The sequence below is a fragment of the Megalopta genalis genome, chromosome 3, assembly GCF_051020955.1.
Source record: "Megalopta genalis isolate 19385.01 chromosome 3, iyMegGena1_principal, whole genome shotgun sequence".
Lineage (NCBI taxonomy): Eukaryota > Metazoa > Arthropoda > Insecta > Hymenoptera > Halictidae > Megalopta > Megalopta genalis.
In genome coordinates, this window is record NC_135015.1 from 16,378,071 (window position 1) to 16,400,474 (window position 22,404).

The window sequence follows — 22,404 nt, forward strand, 5'->3', positions numbered from 1 at the left end:
AGCCATTTTAATTGTAAACAGAAATTAATTTTTTTGACTTATGGTATTTTTCCATTTTATATGACAATGTGCATTTTATGCGCATGAAATTTAGTCTTGTGACTCATACGGCAGTTAGACTCTTAATAATTTTTTATATCTAAACTTTGATAATATAAAAATTATCTTGGAACGTGATGTAACAATTTTTTAGCGGTGCCTCAGAGTCACCATTCGAGTGCAAAGGGTTAATAGAGAATTATTTACTCTATTCAACAGATATTCTTCAATGACAGTCTTGTCTAATGGAAAATTATTTACTTCGTTCGATATACGTTTCCATCGATGTTTCTCTCTATTGCAAAATTACTTAGTCTAGTCAACATAAATGTTTGTTAACATTCTTGTGTATTCGAAAATTGTGTACTCTATTCAGTATACACTCTCATTGATTCTTTTGTCTAACGGAGAAATATTTATTGTGTTCAACATATATTCTCAATGATATTTTTAGCTATTGGAAAATCGTTTATTTTATTCAACATACGTTCTCATTGCTGTTCTTGTCAATCAGAAAATTATTTGCTCTATCCAACGTACATTCTCAATATTTTTGTGTATCAGAAAATAATTTACTCTATCCGACACACATTCTCATTCTCGTCTATCGGAAATCTGTGGTTTAAAAATCGCGTCTGCATTTATCTGAAACCATTATCTATTTATTTATCTCTAACCCATCGGCTAATCGATTCTGTGATTTTATTCCGGAACAGAAGCAATCCTCGATTCCCCCAACTTCTACAATAAATAATAAAATATTAAATCCTGGTAAATGCGTTCATCACAGGGAAACCGAAAATTTACCCAATTTTCCTTCCCTAATATTCACCCAATTTTAGCCGATATTTACAAACCCAACCCTTCCGTTTCGCGGATTCGCGCACGACGCCGGCAATAATAATTCGCGGCGCGGTCTTCGCAGCGCTTAGCAAAAAACCGCGCGCGGCACAAAAGCCGGGCGACAAAAAATCCCGGTTAAACGAGGTCTTTAGAGGAAACTGCGACGGAAATTCGAATTTGCCTAAGCAGTAGCAGCGGTGGTAACACGTCGCCGCCGCCGCAGCGTGTGCCAGAAAAAGCGGCCATTCAAATCGTCGCACCGGTTAAGTACAAAACGTGTTTCCGTTGCAGGCCGGGTGTCCCCCCTCGCCCCGCCGCCGTTCCAGCGGCAGCGAAAAGCCTAACGCGATGAATATACCACCACGGAATACGTTTCGGGAAAGCGTGTCGGGACAAAAAGCGCCCTTGCTCGCGTGCCTCGGAATTAGTCGTCGCGAGCGAGCGTCCCGGGGGATCCGTTAATCCTGTTCCCGGAACAGGCCGGCGAGCTTTTCCGGGAGTAGTCGGCGAAAGAGGGTGTGTGTATCCGTAAACGATAGGAAAATAAGATCAGAGAAGAGAGAAATAGAGAGGGGAGAAAAAGAGAGACAGAAAAAAAGATAGCGAAGATGTACAAGACTTACCCTAACGGGAGCGCGGAACAGCGGCGCGGCGACTCCGTGTGGATTGTTATGGTGATGCGTGTGGTTATGGTGCCCATGGTGATGGTGTCTGGTGTCAGGACCACCTCCTGCAGCCGCCTGTTCGGCCTGGACCGACATCGCCGCGCGGGCCTCTCGTTCCCGCTGCCGAAGCCGGTCCCGCTCCACGCTGTAACAGAAAACAATTGCCTGGTTAGCACCTCCGACTGGATCATTACCTTTCTATCATAGTTGTTCTCCATCTGCCAAGATCGTGCGACCATCTATGGTCGTCTAATTTCATCTAGAGGCTCGAACGGCCGTGGAAATCGTTGATCCTGATCTTGCCAGGTGCAGAGTCGCGCGATCGAACGAATCTTTATTTGGAAAGCGTGCGATTAGAGTGCGAGAGATTGTATTAATACTTGAACCGTCGTGGCAGTTATGCGTGTACGCGATTATTTTATCGAGAATATGGTGCGAATGTTAATTGGCGAGCGTCGCGCGGAAGAACGTTCGGAGAGAATGCAGCTTTAAAATGAGAGAGGACAGTTGAATGCGAATGAATTATTAACTGTTGCAATTGCGGTGTGTGTCAAGTGTGTCGAAAGACGTTATTTTCCAGTGGTTAAATATTTATGGTTTGTCGTTGTTTGGATTAAATTATTATAAGTATATAATTAATATAAATTCAATAATATGTGGGTTAAGTGCGTTTTTTTAGCGAACTCGGTGCTCAATTTTTGCGTGTCTAATTTTTCTGTAATGATAACTGAAATTTCGAGAATAGCGCAGATATAATTTCAACAAGAATTCTTGTCTTCTCTGTCGTCGCAGCATGAAATAAGTTGCTCCGATTACGCGTCATTTTTGCAGACATTCTTGCGGCGATCGATAGAAATACCCTCGGTATAAATAGAAAAATAGTTTGAACTACTAGCAAGAAATACCCTAAGTTAGGTGAAAATATCTTGGAGAGGGTATAGAGAGCTTAATTCCAGCCGCAGCTTTTCACCGTAAATCCGTGAAAGGCGAACGACGTGCTCTCGCCGATTTCCGATCGGCGGAACACGTGACGTCATTCCCGTCGACTTTTGTGCAACCACGATAGGATGAAAATTATTACGATCCACGGTGTATACGTACACCTACACCGATGATTTCATCGCTTACTATTCGCATACTATACGCTGGTGGCTGCCGCTGCTGCTGGCAAGTTCTAGTGTGCCGGAGCATGAAGCAGCAAGCAAGAGCGGTTCCTGAACTTAGGAACTTCTGCAGTTTCGTGGACGTAACGACCTAGAAATCTGATCAACGAGGTACCGAGGAGACGCAAATAATTAACTCCCCGAGATCTTAATTCCGACCTTCTCATTTCAATCGGCCGCCGTTCGCGAGGATTCTTACGCGCGGCCGTTTTCTTGCCTCGGTCGTTTGCTTATATTTTAAATAATTCGTGAACCTTATTTACGGTATTTTTGTTTCTATCGCGCATTTATTTCTCGCGAATCGATGACCCCCTTGGCGTCGCATTTTCAATCTGATAAGTTTTCTTATCTTACTAGATGTAAAATGGTAGCAAGACAGCTGCGAAGATGCGCAGCTTTCGCTTAGCTTTTTACGCACGGTGAGACTTTCAGTAACTTTCAGTAACTTGAACTTTGACGGTGAGACGTATTCAAAGTTCAAGTTACTGAAAGTTACACAGTTTAATGTTTCAATTAGTTGGCAATGCTACGGTTCCAACGGTGAATGCGTAAATAAGCGAAAGCAAAGATTAACGGAAGTCAAAACGCGTTAGTTAGTTGATTTTCATTTTACGATACCACAAACTTCAGAGATCTCTTCGTCGAAAATGATCGAATAAATCGCATTATCGGAGCAAGTTTTGTAATCTACATGAATTCTATCTTTTCACTCTCATGAGTCAATGCACACCGATCACCAATATTGCTCGTTAGGTTCGCTGCCAACCCTTCGCCGTACCATTATCTTTCTAGTTACGATGATTTTCTAATCAACTTTTCAATCGCAATAATTTCTAAGAAGAAAGAAGACAATTCATTGCTTTTATTTCTTGCCGACAAGAAATCAGAATTTTATTCAGACTAAAAAGAACGGAATAGCATTCATTTGTTACTTTATTCATGAGTTACCTAACGTATGAGTACTTCTCCGTCACGTGACAAACTCCTCAAAGTATGTCAAAGGATTAAGAGTTCGATATAGTTCCAGGATTGAACAAATTAAACGAAATTTGTTGTCATTATAATTACTAATTTATTATCGATATCGATTCTCTTTTCCTACTATTATCATCGTAATGACATGCGACAGCCGGTCATCGCGGCGACTAATTTATCTGTATCTGCATCGTTCGTATCGATGGTTCTATCCGAGAGCATCGTCCGCGGTCGAACGGTTAAGGAGAGAAACGTGGTTTCCGCGAGATATCTCCTCCGGCGCCGCAAATATCAACCGCGGCCGCGTCCAGGCCGCGAGAGAGGCTGATCTCCGGCGACCAGGAAATCAGTCGTATCTAAACTCGTAAATGGGAAGAGACGCGTACGCGCTCGCTCGGAGGAACGAGGCGCGATGGTTCGCCGCCGCGCCGCGCCGGTAATATCCGTCCGTCGCCGGCTCGTCGGCCAATGGCCCCGGACTCCATCGAACGCGAGAGCGCACGAATTCTGGCCCGCGACGCGGATTCGTCTGGTCTATCCTCTCTCTCCTCTCTCTCTCTCTCTCTCTCTCTCTCTCTCTCTCTCTCGCTCCTCTACTCGACGTTCACCGTCGAAAACCGGTGAATTTTCCAGGATCTCTCGCTCGTCCCGGTTATCGAGCCGTCCAATCTTCCCCGCGTCGCGATTCCTCTCGTCGATATTTCCGGCGAAACCGGGAAGGGAGAGAGCGCGAGAGAGAACGAGAGAGAGAGAGAGCGAACGAGAAAAGAGAGAGAGAAAGGGAGATGAAAAAAAAATGGACGAAACAACGAACGAAATGCTGCTGGCGGCGCGCGGTTTGCGAACAAACCGGCCCCGGTAATGAACGCGAACCGTGGATCGATCGCGACCGCGCCACGGAAATTATCGATTCTTTTCTGGTTTAATCTCGACTCCGCGCGGATATGCATTCACCGGCGCGACGTATTATCCGACGGCCAGGACCAGCGGATCGGAATCGCGTCGAATTCGGGGCGCAGCCGCGATCGCCTCGCTTTTCGGCTGCGGAGGCCGAAGGAGAGTACGCGATGGTTTTCGGATGCGACGGCGTCTATAAATCGCCGGGATGGCGCGGGTATAGCGAAGACCCGGACGAAATCGGCGATAATCTAGAAAATACGGCGAGCACGATCGTCGATCCGGCACAGGATACGCGGCCGCCGGAAACGCGGCTAAACAGGTGTTTGCGCCAGCTGCAGCTGCTCCGTGTGCCTCTCGTCACCGATCTCTCCTCTCTAGCCACTCTTCTCGCTGCCTCTCTCTCTCTCTCTCTCTCTCTCTCTCTCTCTCTCTCTCTCTCTTTCTCTCTCTCTCTCTCGCTCTATTTGCGTCCAAACGTCGACGTCGGGTCTCCCGTTTCTAAGGGCGTTTCCTAAAACGTGCCAGTTATTCTCGGCGTGGTATCCTGCACGCAATGGAATTCCTCGGCTCGGGGAGTTCCTTTTGGTCGGATAAAGGCGATCGGGAAGTCGGAATGTAGATGTACGGAGACCGTGTCGATTTTAGACAGTTTCGGATGAATTTGGGCGGTTTGGGATGATTTTAGACGATTTTGGAGGATCTCCGATGATTTTAGACAATTTTCGAAAATTTCGGGTGATTTTAGGCAATTTCAGTTGATTTTAGACGATTTCGGACGATTGTAGACGATCTCGAATGAGTTTTGGCGATCTCGGATGATTCTAGACGATTTCCAATGATTTTAGAGGATTGCAGATGATTTGAGACCATTTCAGATGACTTTAAGCGATTTCGGATAATTTTAGACGATTTCGAATGGTTTTAGGCGATTTCGGATGGTTCTAGGCGATTTCAAATGGTTTTAGGCGATTTCAAATGGTTTTAGGTGATTTCGGATGATTTTAGGCGATTTTGAAGGATCTCAAATGATTTTAGACAATTTTAGAAAATTTCGGGTGATTTTAGACAATTTCAGATGACTTCAGGTAATTTCGATCGATTTCAGATGATTTCAGATGATTTTAGGCGATCTCGGATGATTCTAGACGATTTCCAATGATTTTAGAGGATTGCACATGATTTTAGACAATTTAAGACGATTTTAAACCATTTCGGATAATTTTAGACGATTTCGAATGGTTTTAGGCGATTTCGAATGGTTTTAGGCGATTTCGGATGGTTTTAGGCGATTTCGGATGATTCTAGACGATTTCCAATGATATTAGGGGATTTCAGATGATTTTTGGAGAATTCAAGACGATTTTAGACAATTTCAAACGACTCTAGGCGATCTCGTATGATTTTAGTCGACCTCGTATAATTATAAACGATTTTGTATGATTTCAGTCGACTTCGGATGATTTTAGAAGATCTCCGAGACGGCTAAGCAGGTTGACAGATGGACGAACGGCTGGATAGAAGACCAGGAAGGCGGTTGGATTGACAGTCGTTTGAACGGACTGACAGACGGATCGATAGATTCTTACGTAGATAGATGGAGTGACAGATAAATCGGTAGAAATGTGCAGATCCATCTAGAAATCCATTAGGCAGATAAAATCACGGCTAGTTAGATAGTCGGATAACCGGATGGGGGGGGGGGGAAGGGGGGGAGAGGCAGATGAACAAACAGATGCACGACTGTGCGAACAGCTAAATAAACGCTTAAAGCGACACCTAGAGAGATCGATAGATTAAACAGTGGAAGGCTAAATAAGTCGATTAATAGACAGATTGATGGGCCGATGGATAAACAGACGGTTGGATGGGTCAACAGTTAAGTGAATAACTGGAGAAGCTAATTGAAAGATAGACAGATAAATAAATAGATTAACCGATAGAAGGATGAATAGATAGGAAAGCGCATCAACCGATTGTTAAATAGCTGGATACAGGGACAAATGAACGGACAGCTGGGTAAACCAGTAGATTAGATCGCGGCGAACGGACAGATAGTTGGATCGATAGACGCATATAGTTGGACAAGTATAGCTAGAAAATCACGTGGAGAAGGGAATAAATGAACAGTTAAACTATGCGCAAACTATGTGCAAACTGATAAATGGACGAACAGATAATCAAAGATTAGACGAGTACAGTAACGTCTCAGAACAATTTGGGAAGACGAGATACGATTGTTCGAGTCTTGTGGCTCGTTTTTTATAGTCGCCGATTGCCAACAACTATAAAAACGAGACGCAGGGCTCGAATAATCGTATCTCCTCTTTACAAATTGTCCAATTTTGTGCCTCAATCTAAGCGTCAATTAGGGAGACATTACCGTATACACTGAAATAAATTAATATATAAATCAGTAATTAAAAAGGCTCGCGGAGAAATGTTCAAATAGTTGAACAAATAGATGAACAAATAGATGAACAAATGGATTAACAACTCGATAAACAGCAAGAGAATCGCCTAGGAAAACGCGCAATCGGATAAACAAACAGATGGTTAAATAAAAATCTAAAGAACGTAAAATAAGGGATAGATGAACGAATAGACGAACGAACAGATGAACGAAGAAGACTCGTTTCTCCGTCGTCTCCGCTCCAATTCGCTGCGAACGTCCAGTGAGAAGACGCGGACAGAAACGCGACTCGCTACAGAGGGGAATCCATATTTCGTGTTAGTTTACCAGGGGCCGCAATACGCCGATAAAACGTCGGCGCAATCCAGACGCACACGCCATCGCGTCCCGGAACGTCTACCGGCCCGAATCGAATACAAATATCGCACGGATTGCGACGTGATTCGAAGCGTATCGATAACGCCGAAAGACCCCACCCCCGCCCCGCCGGCGAATATCGAAAACTGCGGTGGAAATTCGGGGAAACGGCGCGGCGGTGCCGCCGCGCTCCGTTCGGCGACGACGCGCCGTAATAGAATTTCGGGCCGACCGACTGGCCAAGGCGGATGAAAATGAATAGTTTATGAATTATGGATCGATCATCCGAGAGCGAGAGTGACTACTCCCGGAATTTCTGACATCGATACCACGCCGCGCCGTTACTACGGCTTAATTGGCCGCGATCGACTGTCCGCGGAAATCTGTACGTACAGTAATTTCTCTCTGATCCTCTCTAATTCATTTCCAAAGTGATCGCGAAGCAATTTTATTTATTTTGTTATTAACGATTTATTTATTTCGGCGGGCAAGCATCAACTGCGGCTCATTAGCGAACGTATGTTTTACATTAATTATACCATAATTAACGTGTGATTTATTCAGAATTATTTAACACAGTTATTCGAGCCTTGCGTCTCGCTTTTATAGTTGTTGAGAATCGGTAACTATAAAAACGGGAAGGCACGAAGAATCGTATCACTTCTCCCTAAATTGTCCATTTTTGTGCGCAATCTCAACGCGAAATTAGGGAGAAATTATTGCATTCATTTGCTCGCTCAAAGTCTTTTACGATCGCATCGTAGAATTTACATCGTAGAATTTGGAGATTTTTTCAGCGATCGAATTTGTAAACTGGGAAACACTTTTATTCGATTCGGCAAAAAATTGGTCTACCTTTTTATGATCTTTCACAAAGGTTATGTCAAGGTTTACGGATCACAATTAATCGAGACGCTCGGAAAGTTAAATCGTTCTTTCGCGAGAAAATGAAGGATGATTTTTTAATGTTTAGTACAAATATTATTTAACGATGTCCTACGTAACGTTTCGACATTTTTGAGAGAGCTTTGAAATCTCGTGGCCGCAGATGTCCTGTTTTTGATTGGCGAAATATTGAATCGAGCGCTTTTTCAATAACCTTACAAAACGAAACCTTTTCGAAAAAGCAAATTACTACCCGAATAAATCCGATACATATTACTTTACACAGGTAACACGAACTGTTCATCTAATCTGCTAAATTCGTTGATCCTCTCTGTCAGTTTTAACGCAGCACGGTCCGGTCTATTTGTGCGAGAACTATTTTTTGATCAAACTACACGATATGTCGCTTCATTCAAAACAGATTTTATTTAGATTCGATTGCACAAATAAATTCTGCGATCGAATTTTTCCCTTTAAATTGCTGCTCAGGAGCGATCAAGAAAGCGACTATTTTTAGTCACCCTGCATATCACGAGCAGACATAAAAATGACAGTGAAATGATTTTCAATCATTATGTTCCCGTTCTGTACTCTAAAAACGGGTCATTTACCGAGAATATAAACCAACGAAACGAATTTGAATAAAAGTAACAAAAAATACACGGAGTAAACTCCCCGCAAATGTATCTTTAAAAATCAACAACCGTGAATTTCAACGCGTTATTTTCACGGAAAGCTAGCGTTAAAACTGTCCGTCCGTTCTGTTCGCGCCGTAGATTCAATTTCGATCGAGCCAGCGTTCGGTTTCGTCGACTAAAGGAGCGTAGAAAAATATATCCGGCGGAGCTAATTATTAATTCCGAACGGGGTGGTCTTGCGCGTCGCGGCGTTTTCACGGGCGGGCCGGTAGATTCGAAAGCGGCGCTTACATAAACGAGCGAATAATCCCGTCAACTGGAACGGCCCGACAAACGCTCGAATTAGGAACATCCACTCGGCAGAGGAAACGCGTTGCGGATCGAACAATCCGAATCGTCAAGAGTTTCTCGGGTTGCCGGGTTCGGCTCTAACCAGCAGATTTCGAGATTACAATGAAGAGTGCGACGAGAGAGCGAGCGCGCGCGAGGGAGAGAGAGAGAGAGGGAGAGAGAGCAATAGAGAGAGGAAGAGAGAGGAAGAGAGAGAGAGAGAGAGAGAGAGAGGAAGAGAGAGAGAGAGAGGAAGAGAGAGAGAGGAAGAGAGAGAGAGAAAGCGATAGAGAGAGGAAGAGAGAGAGAGGGGGGGGGAAGAGAGAGAGAAAGCGATAGAGAGAGGAAGAGAGAGAGGAAGAGAGAGAGGAAGAGAGAGAGAGAGAGAGAGGAAGAGAGAGAGAAAGCGATAGAGAGAGGAAGAGAGAGAGAGAGAGAGAGAGAGAGAAAGCGATAGAGAGAGGAAGAGAGAGAGAGAGAGGAAGAGAGAGAGAAAGCGATAGAGAAAGAGAGAGAGAGAGAGAGAGAGGGAAGAGAGGGAGTTAGAGAGCTTCATCGAATATCGGGGCGACGCGCGACGGGTCACAAAAGCCGGCAAAGTTCATCGCACTAACGAAGCCTGCGCGTTTTCGTGATTAGCGCCCCCCCGATAAATGGAAAGCGGGACCGTGGCGGCGGGGCTCGCGGCCGCCTCGGCCAAACAATTTTCAAAATTTCCCGACCGACAATTCACCGGTCGACGACGCGTCTATCGATGTCATCGAGTGTACCGGTGAATCGTTCTCGCCGGCAGACGGGCGCAATTGATCGTCCGACACACGAGAGCACGAGGGCTTCCCGAACGCACAGGATCCGGCGCGCTCGTCCGTAAATTTTGTTTTACCATCCCGCCGGCTGTATCATACTTTTCCGCGCCCCCCGTTCGCCGTTCTACCGTTCTACCGCGTTCGCCGTTCGCCGCTGCCATAATCGATACCCGGGGCATTTCCCTTCTCTCCCGGCGTTAGACGTCCTTATTATCCTTATCGCAGACGGTGCACAGTTCCGTCTTTGTTCCCGTCGCTCCTATAAATATCGACGATGTGCTGCGCAAGATTAATGATCCTATCGGTAACGAGATAGCGACGCGGTCGATTGCAGCTGCCGGAGAGTTCGAGTGCGTTCCCGGATTCTGCGGAGTGCATTTCTCTTCGCTGTCTGCCGGTCCTTTTCCCGGCTCTAGACAATTTATCCGTTTCTTTCGCGATAGATTCCGCGACCGAACGCGAACCGAAATTGCAAATTTCTACTTTTCGCTTGAAAAATCTACAGTTAGGCTATCCTTCGTTGGGCTGTTCCTTCGCGCCGGGTTCACGAAACCCGTCAAAATGGCGGGTCATCGAGTTTTTGATTTACCATTATTTAGATTGTAGAGATAATAAACAATTTATCCGATTCTTTCGCGATAGATTCCGCGACGGAACGCGAACCGAAATTGCAAATTTCTACTCTTCGCTTGAAAAATCTATAGTTAGGCTATCCTTCGTTAGGCTATTTCTTCGCGCCGGGTTCACGAAACCCGACAAAATGGCGGGTCACCGATTTTTTGATTTACGATTATTTAGATCGTGAAGATTCATTCGTGAGTTTTATTTGTTCAATGCATGCCTCGCTTGTGGCATGTATTATAATAATACTTCATCCGAATAAATCAGAATAAATGTCTTGTTGTTACTTTTATAAACTAACTTGAGAACAGCTGCTTTTAGCGCTCCGTAAATCAGGCGTTAAATGATGCCAAATGTATTCGAGAAGACCCGAGCAGGCTAAATGAATGGCGCTATGCGGATATGTTGAAATATAACTTGAGAAAACGTCGCATAGTTCGATTTACGAGAAGAAATCGATTGTGTCGATCATCGTATATTACAGCTGTACTATAAGAGTGCTTATAAAGTTCATTAATCAAGAATAATAATAATAATAATAAGAAAATAATAATAAATAATAATAATAAAAAGAAGAAAATAATAATAATAAATAATAATAATAAATAATAAGAATAATAAGAATAATAATGATAAATATGTTAGTTGCTTTGAAACAGAAGCGAGCTAAGCAAATGAATTTAACACGCAGCATCCAGTCGAGTCTGAAAATCTTCCGTGTTTATTCGGGCCGACACCGGCGCATCGGATTACCACATCGGATTACCATATTATCGCGCGGGTGACGCACAGTCTACGAGAAATAGCGCGACGTAAACTGGGAAGATTCGAGCACCCGGGAAACCGCTGCCGCAGGAGCATCGGAAACTCTTTCTCTCCTAAACATTCCCGGCTAATAGCGGCTATTTATAAACCCGGCGGTAGACCGTCGACGAGGAATTGCAGAGCCTACTTCCGTTCCAAATATCGTAGCGGCGGTTTTAAAAAAAGACGAGAAAAAAGAAGCGAGCGAGCGAACGAGCGAGAGAGAGAGATCGAGAGAGAGAGCGAGAGAAAGAGAGAGAGGAGGAGAGAAAAGGAGGGAGAAAAAACTCGTTCGCGTATAAAGGGTCGCGTCGATTCAACGAGTCCTCGGAAACTGGAGCAACAGTTGCATCCAACGAGAGAGGGCGAGAGAGAGAGAGAGAGAGAGGGAGAGAGAGGGAGAGAGAGATTAGCCGATACCTTTTAAAACCAGGCGGGGCGTCGTCGGATACCTGGCGAACGAGAGTTTTTCCAACGAATCATTTAGCGGCGCGGCCCGATCCCTGAGGCGCGCGGAATATCGCCGACGGAAATAATTAACCGGCGTTAATCGCGGTCCATTTGAAATGGTAACGAGAAGAGGGTGAACACCGGACAACGACGCGGCAGATCGGACCGTTTAACCTTTCCCGTTTCAGTTATTTACCGAGCCGAACGGCGATCGGTTCGCCTCGAGTCTTTTGGTCTTAAATGGAGAGAAAAAAACGAACTTGTCCCGTTTCGAAAAGTCTGCGAAAACTTTCGCGTCCCGCTATACGCATGAATCATCGTTTTCCCTTAACGCTAGATTTATGGCCAGATTCGTCTTTAATTTCCCTGGTAAATCAATGCAATCGTACGCTATGCAATTTTTCAAGAAAATCTAATTAGTAAGTCTCGTCGGACAACGCGTTTCAAAATCGGCGCGCGACCGACTTTCTCTGCACATTTTCCTGAAAACCGAGCGGCGAACGAGAAAGAAGATCAATTTTTGCAAGCGGAATTCGTCCGGCATCACCGCTCGGAATCGGCTCGCATTTCGCAGCGCAACGATTCGACAACGATCGAGCTCCGAAAAGGTGTCGCCGCACGTTTGCGTGCACCGTTTCGTTCGCGTCGGCCGCGTCTTGTTCGATTAATCGTTTATTAAATCGGCGTACGCGGGCAGCACACGTTGCACCGAGTGTAGTCCGATTCTATTTTCGAAATGACCGTGCCACCGAGCCGGGCGCCCCTCGCCCCGGCCGCCATTCCCCGCGGCTCTGGAACAAAGTTATTGACACACGGACGCGGCCGCACACGGACGTCGCGCGTCAGCGTCGGACAAAGACGAGAGAGAAAATATTGTTCGAGCTGTTCGGTGAACCGCGGCGAGTCGAATCGATTCGCGTGGTCGGTTCGTAAAAACGTCACCGTTCTGGGAAGAACAAGCCCGGCCCCCCGTTTCAAAGGGTACTCCCAGCTTTCCGCCTGGCCTGTGTCCTCTTCGATCGCGCGATAAAGGATTATTACGTTATCGGGGCGAGCGCGACGGTCAACGGATATCTCTCGTTCTCTCTCGTTCTCTCTCTTATTCTCTCTGTCGTTCTCGCTCTTATCCTCTGTCTTTCTCTCTCTGATTCTCTCTCTCTTTTATTCTATCTCGCTCTCATCCTCTCCCTCTCTCGTTCGTTCTCTCTTTTTTATTCTGTCTCTATCTTCATGTTTCTCTCTCTCTCTCTCTCTCTCTCCCTCTCTCCCTCTCTATCGGTCAATAAAACATCGCGACCATGTTTTACGACGGACCGTCGAGCGTGCTCGCCCTTTTTATACGGGTCGATAGTTCACGGTACGGGGACGCTGACGGATTCCGGCTGACCCCCGACCCTCGGCCACGAGGAATCAGTTAACGGGGACTACGACGTGGCCCATTTTTCGATCATAGCCCCGGAGACAGTCGCGGTGAAGCACACGGCCGAATCCTTCGCCCGATTCGAAGCAGATGAAACACCGAAAACGGTTCTAACGCTTCGACTTCGGAACACAAACACAAAGAGAAATTATTGTATTTACTGTTGTAAGTGTCTTCATAGAGTATGTAATATTACGGCGCGATGTTTGATTGGAAGGATGAGTGTGACGTGTGACGTTTACAATCGCATAACGATTCTAGCCAACAATAGTAATCTGGATCGAACGCTTGTGGAGAGAAAAGAGTATGGAAGGAGCACTGCGTGAGAGAATCGAGAGAGAAAAAACGTGCGAGACGAGAGTAATAGAGAAAGAGAATAAGAGAGTGACTGAACTGCGAAATACTGTTTATATGATCGCTTGATATTTTGATATAAAAAATAGTCATTGCTGAAAATATTATGCATCGAGGAATGTCCAATTAACCCTTCGCACTCGAGTGGCGACTCTGAGGCACCACTAAAACGTGTTATACCACCTTTTAAAATAATTTTGATATTGACAAAGCTCAGATTTAAAAAATTGTTAAGAATGTAACTGTTGTGCGAGTCCCAAGAGTCAATTTCATATGCATAAAATGCATTTTGTCGTATAAAGTAGAAACGCTATAAGTTAGAGAAATGATTTTATATTTTCGGTTAAAGTGACTTCGAGTGCAAAGGGTAACTTACTGGGTCACTTCGAGCCAGTGTATGCAGATCTGCAGAAGAGGTATTGAATGAGGTACTGATGAACGCGTCAATGTGAAATAATCAAGAATTTCTCTCTAAACTTCGGGTATTCCAGAGGCGGAAAAGACGTTTTGAATAGGACGCCGCAGCTCCCGAGACAAGAGGTCCCAAAAACCACTTATCCAGCGGGCTCCGACCGAGGGACTTGACATAACAATTTAACACCTTGTGGAACACCGTCCCTGTGATAGGAGTCTGGGAAACCGGAGCGTCCCGGACCAGGTGGCAGAACGATCCGTTTCGGGCCATTGCGAATTCATCGGTGACGCGTGGAGAACGCCCACGTGCCACCTTATACCTGGACCCTCTTGTCGGTGAACTCGGCCAGACCCGCCGAGGAGGTGATTATTAAAGCATCGAGCTCGAAGCTGAAGGGATCGTCTCTTTGGGCATGCGATGAATCTTTGACGATCGGTGACGGTTGCTTTCGAGCTTGCTTGATCGCGTTTCATCTTCGATCAACGGACAATGCTTGAATCGTGTAAAAAATTTGACAGGATACGTAAACTTTGTCAATTCTTCCGTTTATTGTTGCATCGATGTCGACTTGTTGAAATTATTATGAGAACAAAATCGAGCTTCGTTTCATTTCTGCTTGTCACATTTGATTTGGAAAATCTTTGTTTTACATGGAATATCGAATTAATCAGAGGTGGACATTATTCGGATTGTTTGAATGATTTTCTTTTGTTCGAATAATTCGTTACTCGTCATAAATTATTCCAGCTATTTATTCGAATCATTCATTGTTCGTCATAAATTATTCTATCTATTTATTCGAATGATTCTTTGCTCGAATGATTCTGTATTCGAACAATTCGAAGAATTCTTTATTTGAGAAATCTTTTTGTTCGAATGATTCGAAGAATTCTTTGTTCGGCCAACTTTTCTTATTCGAATAATTCGAAATATTCTTCATCCGAATAATTCGAAATAGTCTTTATTCGAATAATTCAAAATATTCTTTATTCGAATAATTCAAAATATCCTTTATTCGAACAATTCGAAAAAGTAAATCGATAAGCTATGAAACAATGCTTTATATTCTACCGTTATTATTCAAATTAATTATTACTCGTACGAATTTCTGTACGAATAAGTTCTCGTTCGAATGAAATCTTATTCGAACGAATTCTTATCCGGATAAATTTGTATTCGGCTGTCTTTGTACTCGTTAGTCTTGGTCTCGTATTCGAACAAACTTCTACCAAACTCTGTGCAAGCACGTCCAGTTATCAAGAGCTAATCGAAAGGGAGCGTCAACCACCTTAACTCACTGCTCGTGTGTATCGATGCACCAAAAGATCCCGAGAACCGTATCCAGAGGTTCCACGGAATTTTGTTTACATTTAATACATGCCGCACAACCGGCCCCGTTGTGTGCTCGCGACGATAAGATCGCGAATAGCGTGTGCGGCAGAAGTTGTAAAGGCGGATCATAAAGGCGATGCGCGGTCATATGACCGGCGTTAAACCAGACTTTCGAGCAGAAATTAGTTGTGCTTACAAGGGGGAAAGAAGGAGGAGATAACGGCAAAAAGTAAAACGGAACTACACCGAGTATACTGTACAAGCAGAGAGACCCCGGTGCCGCCGAAAGTTCAGGAAGATCGGTGATACCGGGGCTTGCTTGTTTGAAGCCACCGAATGCAGATAGAGCACGTATTTCCGCGGGAACGACGCTCTCCGACGGGTAACACGCGTCTATTAAATTCTCGGTGTTTTTGGCCTGCCCGCGACTTCCAGCCGCACTTTCCAGAGACGTTTGTCCTGCTTCGGCAGATTTTTCACCGAGCCGCTTCGTCGAATCGAATCCGTGGCAACCGCAGCCTCCTGGCAGCGTCGTTTTATCCGGATGACGGGTGAGAAATCGAGGCTAACGAATTTTTATTCGACGCTGTCGAAGGAACATCTAGACGAAATAGAATTTTATTCCAACAAGAATTCGTTCGGAGATAATTTTAATCGAGCTAGAATTCATTCGAAGAAGATTTTAATCGAACAAGAATTAATTCGAAGAATTCGATAGAACAAGAATTCATTTGGACAAGATTTCAATCGAAAAAGAATCCATTCGAAGAAGATTTTAATCGAACAAGAATTCATTCGAAGAACATTTTGTTCGAACAAGAATTCATTCGAAAAATTCGATAGAACAAGAATTCATTTGGAGAAGATTTCAATCGAAAAAGAATCCATTCGAAGAAGATTTCAATCGAACAAGAATTCATTCGAAGAACATTTTGTTCGAACAAGAATTAATTCGAAAAATTCGATAGAACAAGAATTCATTTGGAGAAGATTTCAATCGAAAAAGAATCCATTCGAAGAAGATTTCAATCGAACAAGAATTCATTCGAATAAAAATTCATTCGCAAAGGAATTCATACCGACAATAATCGATTTGAATAAAAATGATACACTATAAACTGTTTTTTTATAGCTAATATTACCTTTAAACAAGATTCGTTACTTTTAGGTAGACCGATCATTGACGCATAAACAATCTTTCTACAATTGCATAATCAACTTTACACAAGTAGTTGAAATTACATTTATTCGTATAAATATATTTTTACAGAATTATGTTCGCATTATTCGAATCATTTTGCATATTCGAACAAGTTACTCGAATAATTCTACAATATCTATCCGAACAAGGTTACTCGAATAAAGAATCACCCCGAAGACTTTCCATGATAAAATCACATTCGATCGCTTCGCGGTCCAAATAAAGACTGCATCAGCGATTCCGAAAACCGCGCGGAGTCGGTTCGCGATCGAAGAGAACGGAAACGGTCTCGTAATGACGGAACACAATTCGCCGCGATTTAGATGGGTTCACCCTGTCCACGTATAAACGAGCACGCAAAACAGTGTAACTCGTTTCGCACGCACACCTTTACGCCATCGTGTCGTGGCACGCACGCCGTCGTACGTGTGTCGAATTGGACTCGTGCTTAGTTAGTTAGCGGTTAGCTGGCTCGCCGATGAACGCGGGACGACGAGAAACGGCGACAAGAAAACAGGGAGCCCGAAGGGAGACAGATAAATTAATACGTAGAATGATAGATCGTTCGATAGATTGATAGATAAACAGATAGACAGATAGTTGACACAAAGTGTGTACGAACAAATGTTTAAGCGTCTTTAAGCGATATTTAAGCTTCTGTTATTTAAAATATTTTATACAAAATTTTTTGTTATGGAACACAGTTTGAGCAAGAATTATTAAAAAATTGCTAAAGGAAAAATAGAAATGGTTATCGAGATGTATTTGGTTGCATAGACGCGGGTGAATTTATGATTATTGAAATTATAAAGATAGGTATACGTTTAGAGGAAGTTTTGTTTAATAAATTATATTTTATTATTTCAAATTATATTATTATATATTATAATTATATATTATATTATTTTATATTATGTCACTTTATATTATTATGATATTATATTATTTTATATTATGTCACTTTATATTATTATATTATATTAGAGTATATTATAATAAAAATTGCCAATAATCTAATAAGCTTTTCAACTTTATGAAGTAATATGAAATAGCAGCTTTCTTTATTCTATAAATCCAGTGTTAAATAGAGATAGAGTGAGAGAGAGAGAGAGAGAGAGAGAGAGAGAGAATCGAGAAAGAGAACAAAAATCAAGAGAGAAAGAGAAAGACAAGGAGATTCAAGGAACACGGAGGGAAGTCAAGAGAAGATCAACGAGAGGACAGAGTCGTTGGGATCGAGGAAAGCGAGATGGATCGCGGCGAGGACCAAGCAATGCGATGCCAGGGAGGAGATCGAGGGGAACACCAATGAGTTGTCGCGTTTATTTTGAGCCGGCGAAGGCTAAATGCCGGATTGCGCGGTCGCGAATTCCCGCCGATTCGACGGCCTTTTCTCCTCTCTCTCTCTCTCTCTCTCTCTCTCTCTCTCTCTCTCTCTCTCTCTCTCTCTCTCTCCCCTCGCCTCCTCTCACCCGATGTACCGTAATCACTCTCGCTATCCTCATTTTCTCTTTGCTCGTTGCCCGACACCCATCGCTCGTTAATTACCGATTTCATTAGCTTATAACCCGCCGGGAGATAGACTAGCGGCGATCGATTACCTGCCGCCGGGAAAATTCCGCTCTCGAGAAGAGAAGGGGAGAGAGAGAGAGAGAGAGTGAGTGAATGAGAGATGATTCTCACCCCTAGTGGTCCTAGATGGGGGATCGTTAAATGGAGAACAGCGTTTGCGGGTTTCTTCGGGCTCGTGTATAGGTCAAATATATTTTCCAGTTCGAACGTTCTTGTGGATAACTATGAGACTCCTGTGAGAAGGACACTCCATCCCTCTTAAGTGGAGGGTGAAGACCCACACATTGCGTGCAATAATTCTGTTGTCAAAGAATTTTGTTATTTTATTCGTGAATCTTTCGCGACTTATATTTTTTCCATAATGAAATATCGAGAAAATTTAATAACGTGGATCAGATACGTCTCCAGGAGTTAATTTTTTCATCGATGACTCCAAGAGTCAATATCGGCCCTAAACTCGAGGGCGCAGTCTCGTAGATTCCATAGAAATCGATGAATCGATGGTCATTTAATTATAATTAATTAAATCGAATTTAATATAATATAATAATATATATAAAAAATATTATATTAATAATATTATAATTAATAATTAATTAATATTAATAATATTATATAATTTATATAAAAATGTATAATAATATAATATATATTATATAATATAATTCATGCGTGTTATATACGTGTTTCTAGAAGCTCTCAATTCTACGAACAACAACGAAAATCAAGTGTGAAATCTTCAGCCCTTAACTAGGGAGGGGTGAAGTCGCGCATTCGATGGAAAGAGCGATAACTAAACTACGAATCTTTATGCATTTATGGCGTGTGCAGATTTTTAAAATGCAGAAAACTTACTGAATTGACAGAGATCCGACAGCATTTTTATTTCATTTTTACGACGGGTCATTTGTTAACCGACCAAGATATACCTTTGATTCTGGTGTTCGTCAAATAACGCATGGAAATAAGAATATGCACGAAGATCGTAAGTCCAACGATAACGACGCGGCACTTGTTACAAGTAAAAATCTCACGCGCCGGCAGAATGTTAATGCACGAGAAGATTGATAAGCAGCCAGCGAGAGTTAAGGGTTGATTGCTTCGGCTGAGCGGACGGATTGTAAGGCGACCGTGCAATTTATCCGGCTTGTCCACCCCTGGTGGCTCGCGCCCTATTTATTTTCAATGGAAATACGATGTAAATGCTAAAAGTGCCCCGGGGTGCTGCGCGCCGCGGCCCTAAACTGACTTAACGTTCGCCCTGGATCGGGACAGTATCCGACTCGGGGATCTCGAATTCTCAAACGCATTTCCGGCTTAATAAATTTCATAAACGCGTGTAACGCGCGTATCTTTCGCGCAATCGAACGAACTTATTTCTCGCCTCGCTTCCAACGAAACGAATTGTGGAAGTGCTAATTTCCATTTAAATTCACGGTATACTTAAACGAATACGAGAATTCCTGTCTCGAGGAGCTAACATTCATTTTCTTAACACGTCCACTGCCAACCGCGAGATGACGCTTGGTCTGTCTGCGCGACTGTTAAAACTTCGTTGAGGCGAAACGGCATCATAAAAAGGATTTAATTATCGTCTTTTAGCTATTATTTTTTCAATTGTTATTTTTATTATATATATTATATTTATTATATTATATTATATATATTTATTATATATATTTTATTATTTTTACTTATTGTTGATTTAATTATTGTCTTTTAGCTATTATTTTTTCAATTATTTTTATTATATATATTATATATATTTTATTATTTCTACTTATTATAGTTTTCGATTCATTTTATTATATAATTATATTATATTATTTTTTACTCGTTATCTTTTATTTATTATTACCTTCTGTTTCGTATTTTTTACTTATTATTATTCTTCTCTTATTATTATCTTTCTGTTTACTATTATTTTTTACCTATTATTTTTCTCTCATTATTATATTTTACTCGTTACTATTTTTTACTTATTATATTATTCGTTCATATAATTGTTTCTAAATGTAATATTCCATCGAGAAAGACGAAATAGCAACAACCCACTTTACACAGGAACCACGCTAGAGATAAACAGAGTTCAGTTCGATAAACCAATTCTACGGAACTTCGGCGATCATCCTTGGATCACAGTTCGCAGCGGTAGCATCTGAAACGTAGAGAAAGTTTTCGAGGCGTCGCTATGGATCTCGAACTAAAATGGCGAACAGTTATGCGAGAGGATCGTTAAACGGCGGGAGAGGTCGAGACGGAGAATCAGCTGAAGAGAGCGAGATCCGCGAAAGACGAGAACGCTGAGACGACGACGACGACGACGAGCGGCTAAACCGCGATGCCATCTTCCCGTTGAATCACAATCGACAAACCCAATGACTCGGTTCCATTGACACTGACACACTGACATCGTTTCGCTTGTACGACACAACCTTCGAAAGCCGCGTTTCGTTCGACGCTCGTGCCTCGCCTCGCCTCGCCTCGCGTCGACGCGCTAATCTCCTTGAACGGATTGACAGAGGCTGCTCTCGGCTCCTCTGCCACCGACTGCTAACTCGGGAGACGGAATCGTCGCTTCGCCAGATGTGTTTTCACTTCGCCATTTAACTACCGTGTCTGTTACCAGCGTTCCACGTGTCTGCTCTACAGCAGCTCGGAAAATATCCCCTCGGGCCCCCGCTGCCCCCGCCGCAATGTTGCGTCATATGTGCTTGATAGCGGTCGCAGTTGCAGAAGATACTAAATGACGCAAGCTTCTGAAACCACCGTTCTCTGCACACGATTGTCATTTAGGCGGCTAAGTGTCAGACCGCGTCGGTTCATACGGCGCCAAAAGTCGGGGCTGTTGGCGTCGATATTTAAACCTGTCGCCGTGGGTCGCACACCGTTCTTTCAGAATTATTGAATATATATATATATATATATATATATATATATATATATTCAATAATTTCAATAATTTCAATAATATATATATTATTATTATTATATTTATATATATATATATATATAAATATAATAATAATAATAATAATATATATATATATATTATTGAAATTATTGAAAATATTGAAAATATTGAAATTATTGAAATTATTGAAATTATTGAAATTATCGAAAATATTGATATTATTGAAAATATTGAAATTACTGAAAATATTGAAATTATCGAAAATATTGATATTATTGAAAATATTGAAATTACTGAAATTATTGAAATTATTGAAATTATTGAAAATATTGAGAAAAATGGGCAATTAAAACGAACTTAAAACTTATATGTTTATTTAATGGGCCAAAAATATTGTTTATAGCAAATTTCGAACTGAAGAATTAATTTCCACCACAAGAACGAATTATATAATAAGTTTGTTCCATCGAGTTTTAATAAAAGAAAGAAAGAAAGAAATTTCTGTTTCTATTTTTTGTCGTTTCGGTCGAAGATCATTGTTATTTTGCATAAAGATCCGCAGTCTATTCCTAACGAAAGAAAAAAGACGTCTGCTTCTGTTCAGAAGAAATGAATATAACGTTCGTATTTAGTGAATCACCTACGAAATCTTGAGCCATGTATGTATGAGCCGTGACTCGTTGTCATAGCGCAAGAAATTAAAGCCATTTAATGTCCCAGGTCCACGAAAACTGACGTCGGTCGGCTATTATCTCTCGCTGGAGGTTGTCAAATATTCTCGTAGGAAGATTCCCTCGGAGAGTCGTTTCCTTTTTACGGGCGGCGTTACGTAATCGCTATCGACACTGGATGAGAGGCGCAGCTCTCTCTCTCTCTCTCTCTCTCTCTCTCTCTCTCTCTCTCCCTCTCTCTCTCTCTCTCTCTCTCTGTCTGCTTGTCTGCCTCTATCTTGTCTGTCTGCCTGTCTCCCCCCCCCCCCCTCTCTCTCTCTCTCTCTCTCTCTCTCTCTCTCTCTCTCTCTCTCTCTCTGTGTGTGTGTGTGTGTGTGTGTGTGTGTGTGTGTGTGTGTGTGTGTGTGTGTGTGTACATGTCTATCTATCTGTCTCTCTTTGTCGGAGACTCGAATTTCCGAGTAGAAGGCGCGACGATGCGCCTAGACAGCCGACGCGAGACGTTTCGCCGTCAGTTCCGAGGAAGAATCGTGCCGAAGACGGGAGGCCGACCGTTCTTGAACTTTGACCGAGTTACGCCAGTCGGAGGCCCGATCGCCTCCGCTCGACTAATTCGAAAAGTTTTTTCAACCCGTGTCT

The 22,404-nt window shown here is 42.8% G+C and overlaps 1 protein-coding gene across 10 annotated transcripts in view; it reads right to left on the reverse strand.

The window, feature by feature from the left end:
- lilli (AF4/FMR2 family member lilliputian) overlaps positions 1-22,404 on the reverse strand; it is a 447,030-nt gene that overhangs the window by 220,664 nt on the left and 203,962 nt on the right. For all 10 annotated transcript variants that reach the window (XM_033478325.2, XM_033478322.2, XM_033478326.2 and 7 more), the window contains one exon: positions 1,506-1,692. In XM_033478325.2, the coding sequence (XP_033334216.2) occupies positions 1,506-1,692 (187 nt within the window). The remainder of the gene's footprint in view (positions 1-1,505; positions 1,693-22,404) is intronic.